This window comes from Ruditapes philippinarum, unplaced genomic scaffold (genome assembly GCF_026571515.1).
Source record: "Ruditapes philippinarum isolate M1 unplaced genomic scaffold, ASM2657151v2 ctg20159_1_1_1_1, whole genome shotgun sequence".
In the NCBI taxonomy this organism is placed as follows: Eukaryota; Metazoa; Mollusca; class Bivalvia; order Venerida; family Veneridae; genus Ruditapes; species Ruditapes philippinarum.
Genome location: NW_026861327.1, coordinates 8,173 through 21,390, shown reverse-complemented (window position 1 = coordinate 21,390; position 13,218 = coordinate 8,173). Strand labels below are relative to the sequence as shown.

The following is a 13,218-nucleotide window of genomic DNA, read 5'->3' as shown; positions in this document are numbered from 1 at the left end:
GAAGGCCATAGGTGCCCCTCCATGCATTATTTCAGGCACAAACAGGCACTTCAGTAGAACCAGCGATGTTCCATAAGGCCACTTCTTTTTTTTTTCTTGGTTTACAAAATTTTTTTTCAAAAATGGCCACTGGGTGGGCCAAAAAAAAAAAAAAAAAAAAAAAAAACCTCAAAAAGGTCCATCGGGTATATTGTAAAAAAAAAAAAAAATCTTGTATGGTGCACATAAAACACTATTTTGTCAAAAATAGTGTCATTCTTCTATTGACATAAGCAAAAACAGTAATTTAAACATCTTTTTATTGTTGTTTTTCCTTAGTATAGCTTTCATGTTAACTTTCTTGATACAAATGTACCAAAAATATCTGCCATCTTTAGAAAATAAAAATATAAACATTTATATCTGTATTGTCTCATTTTTTCTTGGCATTCACTTTCAACTGATTTCTGGTTATGGGAGTTTTGCCAGCTGTAATACAATCCTGGCAATCCGGTCCCGGCTGAGCATTTCGACGAAAAGAAAAATACAATTTAACAATATACTGGCAAATATATCGTAAATCAAACCATTAAATCTTCTCGAGGAAGGATACGGCTGATAGCCGTGCCGATGTCCTCATCAACGGCAGCCTTTAAAAAAGCCCGTCTGGTTGGCAAATCTTTTATTCCAACAAAATCAACTTGGAAATAAACAGTGCCGCTCAAGGGCGCCGCCATTGTTGTTTTACCATGAACTGTGGTAGTTATCCGAGGTAGTCCGAATGTTGTGTTATATAGATTCGTACTCAAAAATATTCGAATTTTCGTACTCATATTTATCGCGCTTATCGGATAATTTTTTTTGCATCGGGGGAAAAAAAGTGGAAATTTCAGTTTTATTTTTTTTCCAATTTACAAATATTTCGGGTCGCCGGTTTTGTAAACCAAGAAATATAAAAGAAGTGGCCTAAGCTAGATGATTGCTTCCTCACATGAAAGATCCAATGCCTGATGGGGTTTGAACCCTAGGGGGGTGAGGCACAAGTGGTTTGAAGTCAACAACTGAACCTTTGAAATGTAAAATTCAGTTCAAACTTTAATTGCTATTAAGTATATACATACTTATAGTAAATTAAAATGAAAGGAAAATACACGTAAATGTGAAATTTTCGAGGAGCATCATATGAAGAATACAAACAGATATATCTAAATGGCATGGTATCCAAGCACTCCTAGGAAGCTTTTGTTTAGTTTTAATTAATTTTGTTGATATTCTAACATCATGAGTCCAAACATGAGGATAAAATCATAATTAACAGTATTTTTATGATTCATACAAGGAAGTACTGTGAAATCATTATTATTCGTGGGGCACGAATTTTCGTGGTTTTCGTGGATAGGTCAATCCACGAATTTAAGACCCGACGAAATTTTATCCCAACAAACGCTTCTTACCATCACTCTGTTCCATATATCACAACATGCATCGGCGCTTTTCCGGCCGATATTTGTGGTATGAATGTATATTATAATCAGGTCAGTGACAAATTAAATCCATAAATAGTTTAATTTTGCAATATTTAAGAAACTTGAAAGAAAAATCCATTGTATGTCTTTAGTTTGCGGTCACAAATGTTCGTCGCATGTAAACATCAGGGGACTACTTGATCGTTGTAGGCTACTTGATTGTGTTAGCCAGAATACGTGACATAATCGAGTAAATATGGGAACCAAGTGCATTAATTATCCCCGATAAAACTTTTAACGACTAGTGTTTATATGATCCATTTAAATATATTTTTTCAATATGTATGCTATTCCGAAAATATCAAAGAAGCCGTCGTCTTTACACTAGATGCACACATACATGTATGTAACTGTATTGAGCCATTTACTGGTATTAATTTATATGCATATAAATTTACACAGTCGATGTGATGTAGTGTGTAGTTTTGGACTGATTCGGGGTGTTAACCTTTTTACTGGCTGGTTGAAAATTGGCAGATGTCGTATAATTTATACGATGTTTACATTGGCGAATTATAGGGGCATATAATGGAGCTGCATATCTTGTCACACAAAGGTGTTAATTGCAGTCAATTATCGGCAGTAATTGTGTTACTGCCAGAGGCCAGGATTAAATTTATTGACAAGAGCTGTGTTATATACACGGGGTAAGTAAAACAGCGCAGTGATTAAGTGAAAGATTACTTTCCATTACTTATTTTTTTTTTTACAAGAAAATGAAAATCCACGAATTTAAGAACCAACGAAAATGCCTGTTTTGATAAAACCACGAAATTTCATGCCCACGAATACAAATGATTTCACAGTAACTTGAAAACATGTCTGAAAACTCATCTTTTAAGCTTTAAGAATTATAAATTAATTCAATTTAGTTATGTAAACATGTTAAATTCCGAAAATAATCCTTGTTGATATATAAAGAAAACGAGTGTGGCTGTTAAGTGGACACTTAAGGCGCTGGTACTCACTTCCTGTATTTTGTTTTGATTTAATTACAAGCGCCCTCCCTTACTTGTGCAGATCTATTGTTTAATATCTATACACACAGAAGCTGTGTCATACATACAGATGTATTATAGTCATATAAATTATTAATGTTATGCATGAAAAATAATAAGGTTGAGTAGTAATACTAGTATTTTGTAAGTTGTAGCGGATTAAGTGTCAACCTTGTGAGGAAATTGGCAGTTGATACTGTTGGCCAAGACTTAATAGATATGTTTGTTGTATGATGTTATTACTTTATGTCACATATGGGTTTTCTTCTCAATAATGGTAAATTTAGCCAACAGTTCTCTTACGGGCAGGGGAAGGGACATTTCCTTAAAATTTTGGAGGAAATATCACATTGTTTGCATAAGTGGGAGAAAAAACTATTGTTGAAAATGAATTTTAGGAGGAAAAGTGTATTTATTTTTTGGGGAAAGCAGTCCTTTTGCAGCCCCTGCTAAAAAAAGGGAAAATATGCCCTGCAGCTTTGGTTGTTCTCTTGATTCAGTTTCATTTGTAAGAAGATGGCACATGATGCTGTACATGTATCAGGCAACATAGTTTATCTGAATTTCCCTTCAATATATATCAAAATACTAACAGGTCAGGCTAGCAAGTGAGTTACTGATAAATTACCTTTGACTGCAGTAGTCAGTATGAATAACTTTTGATCCTGATCTTTTTAACACATTTGATCCTGATCTTTCTAAAACTTTTGATCCTGTTCTTTCTATAATTTCTCATTTTAAACATAAATATATACTGCTGACTTTTCAATGAATTAACCTTTATTGTACCTTTAATCAAATTGTTTTTTGTATACTTTCAGTCATGGCACAAAGGATGTTTCAAATGTCAGGTGTGCAATATGACACTAAATATGAAAAACTACAAGGGCTATGACAAACTGCCATATTGCAATGCGTAAGTATACATTACATGTTAGCAAGGGTCTTTTTCCAGTACGTAAGTAAACATTACATATCAGCAAGGGTGATTTTGCTGTAAGTAAGACTGATTTTAGACTTTTGGATTTGGAGCACAACATGTGTTCCTATGTTCACATGATTGATAATGGTTGGTATGACATGATTATGTCAATGAAGTCTCATCATAAGCTTCTTTTGGATATGAATACGGAAGCAAATCTGGGATGAAAATTAGATTTTATAATAATAGCATTTCAAAGTACTAACTGAAGTACTTAATGAATAAATCAACTCAGAAAATTGTGAATTTTTTAGTAAAACTTGCAATAAGACAAAATGCCAATTTTCCTTATCCCTTTGCCCAATTTTAATTTGTTTATTTATTAATTCAATTGTGTAGGAAGCTATATGCTGGAACCAACAAGTACTTAGCATAAGCAATGAGTGTAAAAATTCCTACTCAAGGTAAAAATGGCTTGCTATTGATGGGGTTTGAACCCACTGTCTATCATCAAAGGTTTGCCCTCTATGGTAAGAGGTACTTGTAATATTTGATAACACATGTAGCAGAATTAAGAATGCTCTCTTAGTCCTAACTTGAGTGGTGTATTTATTTCTGATTACAGACATTATCCACAGACAAAACACACAGCTGTAGCTGACACACCCGAGTCCAGAAGAATAGCAGAAAATACAAAAATACAAAGTAATGTAAGTATCAGACAGTGATTTTACACCTTATATAACACACCTTATATAACAGAGGCCTATTATATGAGCCGCATCACGACAAAACCAACATAATGGGTTTGGGACCAGCATGGATCCACACCAGCCTGCACATCCGTGCAGTCTGATCAGGATCCATGCTGTTCGCTATCAGTTTCTCTACTTGTAGTAGGGTTTGTAAGCGAACAGCATTGATCCTGATCAGCCTGCGCGGATCCATGCTGGTCGCAAACCCATTGTGTTGGTTTTGTCATGTCGCGGCTCATATAAAGGGCCTCTTCCCAATAGGAATTTTCTTTAAAATCATGCGATTTTCCAAAAAAATTTAAAGTTACATGCTTTTTTACTTCACTATACAGCAATTTTTATGATGATTCTTCCCGGAATCAAGAGGATAAGGCCTTGTTCCAATAAAGTGAGAAATTATTGTGATGAATAGGCTTGTCCAGTTTGAATCTGACCATTTTAAGGATATGATAGTCATTTTGAGGTTGGTCAAGCAGACTGCTTGAAAGTGCTGATTGGCTGAACATTATACTGGGAGCAAATGTAAGGGCCAGTTTTGCTCTCGAGTTGTTAGAGGTAACTGAGTGCTTGCAACAATATTAGTATTTAATAACTATCAATGAAAAAAACCTTCCTACATTAGAATATTTGGTAGAACCATCATAATCCTTCAATTTTATTATAAACTACTCATCAGCCAGAACTTACTCTGTATGTTAAGTGGTGGCAAATGAAGTTTTCATCCATCTTATAGGTGTTAAACTAGAAGTTCTACTTGCATTTATTCAAGTGCTATGCATTAAAACAGATGGTGAGAAGTGGATTTATGTTCTTAACATAAATATTACGAAAATATTATTTTTTTAAAACAAACCCTCTTTGATTAATATGTTTTCAAGAAAAAATGTTGGTAGAGAAATAAGGAAAATTTAAGTTGAATTAGTTTTAATATTCAAGAATAAGCAAAGTTTTGATTTATTGATGATGTAAAAATAGTTGAAAAGTTACTGAAAATTGATTATTGATTTATTGTAAGTCAGCTTTAGGCATTCTTTAATCAGTGTCTATTCTAGGATGGGGGGGGGGGGGGGGGAATCACTCCCATTTTTGAGAATTCCCCCCTATTTTTTTAGAGGCCTGAGGAAAATTTTACATAGAGAAAGAAGGAAAAAGATCAACAAATTTAATAAATTTTTATTTTGTTAAAAATCCCCCCTGTTTTTGGAATCCTAGAATAGACACTGCTTAAATGCACATGTTGTTTTTGGGTTTATTCTTTATAACTAGAGGAAGTTTTTGTGGCTTGGTTTGTTAAGTATTATCAACCGCTGATTGTTTGAATCCCACAAGAGTGAATGTGAGGAAGCTGCCTTAGATAGATTACAATACAAGGCCAGTGGTTCTACTCTAGTGCATCAGGGATCTTATTATACAAGTAAACCCGGAAAATAGCGATGTGACTTAGAGGTTCATTAAAACTAAAAAATCTAATGAAAGGAAAATCTAAAAAAGGCTACTCTGACACGGTGTTTTCTTTAAACAACAACAACAAAAGACACACACAAAAAAACACTTGCATTTTCCCTTTATATTTTATTGAAGCACAATTGTTTTGTAATAAAAGTTATCAGTGTCTGTTTGGAAACAAGATAAATATAAAAAATACATTTTTCCCCACTTAATAACTATTAATTTATTATGACTATCCCGGGAATAGCAGTGGTGTTTGGCATGTTTGTCAAAATCATTGATTGCATAATGTCATGTGGCCATGTGTCTGTTGAGTACATCACTGTTTATTTATAGCTAATGCAAACAGAAAATTGGAAATGACCATAATGCATTTTGTTGATTAGATTTTGCAGAGCAATGCTCTAATTTCAGTATACTGTTGTGAATATATGAAGTTATTATTGTTGTGGCATTTATAATTTATAGTCACATCATGAAATCATTATTGATATTGTATGGTAGACTTTTTGAAGGGAAATTTTGAATTATGTCACTCAACAAGATTGTTTATCAAAGCTTGGATCATTTGTGAACTTGTTGCCAGAGTTGAACCCAGTGTATTTACATCCAATCCAACATGGATGTCCATGCAGTCATCTAAATTGTTGGTTTTTAGTCCCCCAATGGTTTAACTGGAGGAGACTTTATGTTTACTCTCTGTCCATCAGTCAGTCTGTCTGTCTGCCAAAACTGGTTCTTAATTGTAAAAATATGAAATGTAAAGATCCTAATTAAAAACAATATTACGTCAATTTTCTCTTCACTCTTCACTACAGAGTTTAAAATCTAATTATATTTCCCATCTTACTTGAAGTTTTGATTGAGTAATGATACCAGAAAATCTGTTTAAGAGCTAAGAAATGTGATGGTGCTCACAAGTTGACCAATATTGCCAAATAATGCCTTCATTATTCCTTCATGCATTTCTTTCTTTCAGTCCTGTATATAAAGGTTGAGCTATTTATAAGGAAATAATTTGACTTTAGCCAATAGATGTTTTTAAAATTCTGTCAAGTGTGTTTGAGTATGCTTTCCTGCACTTTTGGAAGCTTAAGGATTTACGAATGAGCTACTTTGTCAAGTAGTATTGTCTGTGGTTAGAGTTGTTATAGTCAATGAATAGAATATTCTTACCATTGGAATGATACAAACCTGTTTTGAGGTGGGCCAAAATGTATTGAAGACTGTCATTTTAGTCTCCAGCTTCTCATTAACATCAACCCTGGGGTCCATTTAAGAAATTCAGCTGGTTAAGTTCAAAGGGCAGAGATCTGCCGAGGACGCGATTTTGCGCCATTGGCGCTAAAAAAATGAGAATGGCGCAGGAAAATCGGCAGCAAAGGGCCATGGGCGCATCTAAAATCTGTGCCAGACTTATAAGAAAACAAAACTGTCTGCTGGGTTATTTAGTCATCCAGTCAAAACTGGTACCAACAGCAACATGTTACCCATGCTCCTGTAATTAGCATATTCTTGAGTTTATCCATTCCCCTATAGCTTTTGTCCATGTTATCTACTTACCGCATTTCTTCTCATAATCCCATTCCCACACAGAGTACTTATTTCTACTACCGTAAATTTAATCCAATAAAACAAACAAACAAATTATACAACTACTTAATATTTAAAATGATTATCGGTAACTGGAAAAAAGTGTTGCTATTTTAAGAAATGCTGTAAGTTACAGTATAATCTGACAGGTGTTCAACTTGATCAACCCTAAGGTCACTCAAGTTCACGCAAGTTTTGCCTGATGAAGTGTAAAAAAAGATGTATATTTCGTCATCAGAATGTTTGACAGGGTGATTATTAACCAATCAGAGAAACATTGTGCATGACTTTTTTCATGATCAAAAGGTCTGTCGGCAAATGTCTTTGATGTATGCTGTCTACACAGAGGCATACAAGGGGCAATAAAATTCGTCAATATACAGTGGTAAGGGACATTTGGTGCAAAGTAGGAACAATTAAATGGATAATGCACAATATAAGACATTACAAGTAAGAACCAGCAATTATGTGAATAAATTTGCATATCAAATTTTTGGCAGCCATTTAAAAAATATTTTCATTTTTGCCTGCAATTAATATTAGTTAGAAAGTTACCATGTATGCATGATTTTTAATTATTGGTAAAGTACTGAATCATAAGTGAACCACTTGTCATAAAATATGATTTAAGTTTTATTACCGGGGCAATTCAATTATCTACAAACTTTTTAACAGTTATTTTGGTCAATGTTAACTTATTTTCCCAAGGCCCATACTTTGGTAAAAATGGCCCATCATTTTCAGACCAAGTGGGCCCAGGGCCCAGTACTTTCAAATTCTTGGCAGATCTCTGAAAGGGTGATATAAAAGCAATGATAGGACCTGTAATAGTGACGTCAGTGAATTATCCATAGTGTTATTGAGTACTTGACCACACAAGAAATGGTGAACGCAAAGTAAAAAATTGTATTCAATGCTTGTTTGTTAATAATTATGTTTGTTTAAAGAGGGTAGTATAAAGTTGGTGTAAGTAAATTGACTGGAAGGTTGATGAATTTGACAGATAGAGTACCGCAGGGAGTTTGAGGAGAGCAAATCTCGATATTACCAGGTCACCGATACCCCGGAGATGAAAACCAACCTCCGAAACACGCAAAATATTAGTATGGTAAAAGTGTTGATTTGCCATATCCTAATACTTCTAACTGCCGCCAGTTTGTTATAGTGCGTGTGGTTCCACACCTTTTGTTCCCCATGTTCCACAATCTGACAGCAAAGCAGAGTTTAAATTTGTTTGATATTTTCCTTTTATGTTATACATGTCAGTTTTGCTGCACACATTCTGCTGCCATTGAACCAATTGATAAACTTTTTGTATGCTTTAAATGAATATGGCTAAAAAACCAAGCTTTTTTGAAATAGATAGCTTTCTTTTTTTTGCCTTCTAATGAAAAAGGTTGCCCTGCTCCTGTCACTGAGAATAGTTCAGAATACCAAATTTCTCATTACGAAAATTAGTCCAAATATATTTTGAATTAGTTCCTCACCAACCTTTCAGGATGATGCCTTTTCTCTAAATGATAATGGTTTTAAAATACCTTTACTAACCTATTTCAGAATGATTTGTCCCTTCATGAATTTTGTTGTATGTTATTTACTACAGGGCATGAAAAGTTTTACCAATATGTCTTGTTTTCACTATAAACACTAGCTATAAAATTTTATAATAAGATATATACTAGTTTTATCCTATCCACGTTCCTTTGAGACATAAATTAAGAAAACTTAAACGCAACATTATTTATGGTCACACTTTTTCTTTGTTACCAGTTTAATCCTTTAAGGTGCAAAGCAAACATCTCTTGTTCTGTGTGAAGTTGTTTCACTGCAGAAAGATGTACCAGTAACGGAACTTACTTAAAGTTGGTCATTACTGGTTAGTTATCCAGGAAAGTCTGTTGTGTCAGCTGCTGAGATATGGCCCAAAAATATGTTAAAATTGTTGTTAAAACCAGAAAACAAACAATCTTGGTTGGTACTGGTTTGTCTGGGTAGATACTGTAGCCACCAGCTAGCTAACTAAATACAATGTAAGTTAAGGTTAACACTACCAAGCTAAAAAACAAAAACAAAAAAAACAAGAGTTCTTATGTGATAATGATCAGCTGATGTTCAAGATAAAAAAAAAAACAGCCCACATGATTAAACAAGGACGTTACATAGCTATAAAGCTACTGTCACTGAAAGTATACTAAATATTTATTGTTTGTGCAAGTTAGCTTAACATGTCAAGTGTTTATATACAAATAAAACACTCTAGAGTTATATGACAATGTTTTTGTTCTTTTTTGTCTAGCTTATAGTCATGTAAAAATTTACTAAAAAAGATATTGATGCTTCTTGCCCCCTTTTTGCACATTTGTTGGTAGTAAGCTCAGTAAAGTGGTTTGTTATGAAAAATGTTATAAATTATAAACATAAAATAATTAAGATCTTGGCAAGTATTATGACAACTTTATTCCCCTCATTAATTTTATTATACTTGTAATGAGAATTAAGTACATTTGTATGTGTACCTGCTCACTGCTGTAGATTTGAATCTGTCTTTGTGTTTCTTTCATGAGACTGATTCTTTCAACTTACCTATATTCTGATGGAATTGAAAATAATTAGTCTTTGTCACCAGTATAGAGCCAAACCAGTCTGAATATCCATGTAGACTGGTAGCTGAATTTTTGTAATCACTTGAATATTGAATGGATTGTTCCAAATTTAAAGCAATGCAAATCCATTAAACAATTTAACAGGTTTAAGGGGTTGAACAAGAAAGTTCCTACTATTAGTGTAGATTTCGATGCAAAAACCTATTGAATCAAAGTAAAATTGTAAAAAAATCTTGTAATATTTTCATTTAGATCAAATACCATGCAGAATATGAGAAACAGAAGGGTAAGAAAATCACTGTGGCGGATGATCCAGAAACCCAGCGTGTACGTCACAACATGGACGTGATTAGCAACGTCAGTTACCATGGTGATAGAGAAAGAAGGAACCAGATGGAGATGGCAAGGCCAGCTGAGCAAGTTGAAGGTAAATTATTTTTTTGGTTTGAAAATATTTCCCTAAACAGAGAGGTTCATTGGTTGTGTAAATACCTTTATGGGATGCTGGTGACCCATATTTTGTGTTGGTATTGTTTTAATTTAAAGCAAATGGTAATATATTTTAAAAGCTAGATGTATGTACCAGCTTAATTTTTGTTTTAAGTTTTGTTTATTTTTTTGTTTCATTAAAATCCCTGGACCAAGGTTACCATTGACATATAGTTAATACTTCATTGCTGTATTTTCTGTTACAATTAAATGATATCACAAATTATCACAAAATACAGTTTTACTGTTTAAATTAATAAGGTCACATTATTTAAGTACTGTTTTCTGTTATGGAGTGATTTTACACTAAAGAAGCTTTAGATTAAAAGGAGATTTTCTTAATTTGTAGCACCTTACATTTCAAAAACAATCTATTTTCTTATTGTATTCAAATGTAAAACCTTTTTACAAATTAGTAAAAATTGATTTTTTGACTTGCGATATAGCATAATTTTCACCAAATTTATTGGTTGATTTTGCTTAAGTACCTGAACTTGCAGTTAAGGTCTGAACTCTATCTTAACTTATAAGGATAGTTGTGGACAATGAAGATTTTTATATTTAATTGGAATATCAATAAAAGTCTCTGTTGTTGTTAACATTGTTTCTATGTTGTGTTTCCTCTTTGTGTTCTAATGACTGGAGAGTTAAATGTTTATACGGTATATTCTCTATATATAATATCCCCAGGGGTGTTAAATTTTCCAAAAGGGGAGTGTTTATTATGTAGTACCGAAAAAAAAGAAGAAATATTTATCATCAAAATAAAAAAAAATGTTTTATAATTTTTTTGAGCTATTTTCCTGCAGATTATTTGTACTTAAAGTTAAAATTTCAGCTAATTTTCTTGGATTTATATAAAAATTCTATCATCATGATATAAACCCAGTTCTCTTTTTCTTTTTCTTAAAAAAAAGGGGAGGGGCTGTTTATTAGAGAATATACATTATATGTATAAGATTGTTAACACTGCATGTTGGATCGTTATTCATGAAATGTAGGTCAGTACGGGCAACAATCACAATCAGGGAGACGAACGTCGGATTCCGGCGCAGGTTTGTGATTGATTATAGGGGCTATAGCATCATTAACTGTCTCTTATTTTATCCCTCATACAGTAATATTATATTCTATATGCTTCCAATGTTTATAGAAAAAAATATAAACATTCAGTGTTCAAGCTAGAAATGGAGAAATGCTTGTTTACCAAAACCTCTGTGTTCCTATTTTGAAATATTTTTTAAAAAGACTGAATCATTGTCAAATAAAAATTTGACATAGAATATATTTATCTTTAAAATCTCTGTATTTCTAGCTTTGGGACATTTATGATATTGCCTATAATTATACATTATTCTACACTACAGGTGTATAGGTTAAAGTAACTGTACATTTTAACATCAGGGATTCATGAAATTAACAAGAGCTTTTTACAGTGTTTTGTTGGAATTTTCAGCATTGCTGGTTGCAGGAGTCATTTTAATTAACCCATGACTAACATCATAAAAAAACAAATTTCATTGAAACTTTAACAAATTAAAATTTTTGTTTTGTCCCTACAGTACTTCAATGCACTTTAGTATACAAACAATAATATCTTTAAGCAGAGGACAGTATAGGAAAGATTTGGGAACTAACTATGGTCACATCAGTTTGACTAGACAGTGCAAAAAATCTGAACTTTCAAAAGTTTTAGTCAATCATCAAAACTGGACCTGCATTGTGCATCAGACAGTTAAAGCCAAACAATTGTTTGTGCCCGAACCTTGCAATAATTAGAGCCATGTCAGACTGTCTTGTAACCAGGTTGTGCAGACTGGCCTGGCTTTGCACTTTTTGCATCAGGCTGATATTGTCACTAATTTTTCAAATGGTTGACCTTTATTTGATTTGTCATGGACATGATTTTTATGCCCCCACAATGTGGGAGCATATAGCGTTGCACTTGTCCGTCCGTCCGTCCGTCAGTCAGTCCGTCCGTACGTCCCGAAATCTTGTGAACGCAACTCCTCTTAAACCGGATGGCAGATTTTGCTTAAACTTACAGGGATGAACAACCTTAATGTGTAGATGGTAGTAAAGGAAGGAATTTTTGCTGCGACCAAATTTAACAGAATTATGGCCCTTTGTTGATTTTTTCACTAGATACTATGTAGAAATTTTGTGAACGCAACTCCTCTTAAACCGGATGGCAGATTTTGCTTAAACTTACAGGGATGAACAACCTTAATGTGTAGATGGTAGTAAAGGAAGGAATTTTCGCTGCGACCAAATTTTACAGAATTATGGCCCTTTGTTGATTTTTTCACTAGATACTATGTAGAAATTTTGTGAACGCAACTCCTCTTAAACCGGATGGCAGATTTTGCTTAAACTTACAGGGATGAACAACCTTAATGTGTAGATGGCATTTAAGAAAGGAATTTTCGCTGCGACCAAATTTTACAGAATTATGGCCCTTTGTTGATTTTTTCACTATATACTATGTAGAAATTTTGTGAACGCAACTCCTCTTAAACCGGATGGCAGATTTTGCTTAAACTTACAGGGATGAACAACCTTAAGGTGTAGATGGTAGTAAAGGAAGGAATTTTCGCTGCGACCAAATTTTACAGAATTATGGCCCTTTGTTGATTTTTTCACTTTATACTATGTAGAAATTTTGTGAACGCAACTCCTCTTAAACCGGATGGCAGATTTTGCTTAAACTTCCAGGGATTAACAACCTTAATGTGTAGATCGTAGTAAAGGAAGGATATTTTGCTGCGACCAAATTTAACAGAATTATGGCCGTTTGTTGATTTTTAGTTTTCAACTTGTGGCACATGTAGTCCAAAAAATATTTGACCTAGAGTCATAAGATTGACAGAACAGTGGCGTGTGGGGGCATCAGTGTCCTATGGA

General features: G+C 33.6%; 1 protein-coding gene across 1 annotated transcript; it reads left to right on the top strand.

The window, feature by feature from the left end:
* Window positions 1-3,324: 3,324 nt before the first annotated feature.
* LOC132715264 (LIM zinc-binding domain-containing Nebulette-like) lies at window positions 3,325-12,221 on the top strand (the record flags this gene model as incomplete). The annotated part of the gene is given in 5 exon segments (XM_060698253.1): window positions 3,325-3,419; window positions 4,051-4,135; window positions 8,226-8,330; window positions 10,078-10,252; window positions 11,316-12,221. Coding segments are annotated over 5 exon segments (522 nt in total), but the record flags the coding sequence as incomplete, so codon positions are not given.
* Window positions 12,222-13,218: the final 997 nt, after the last annotated feature.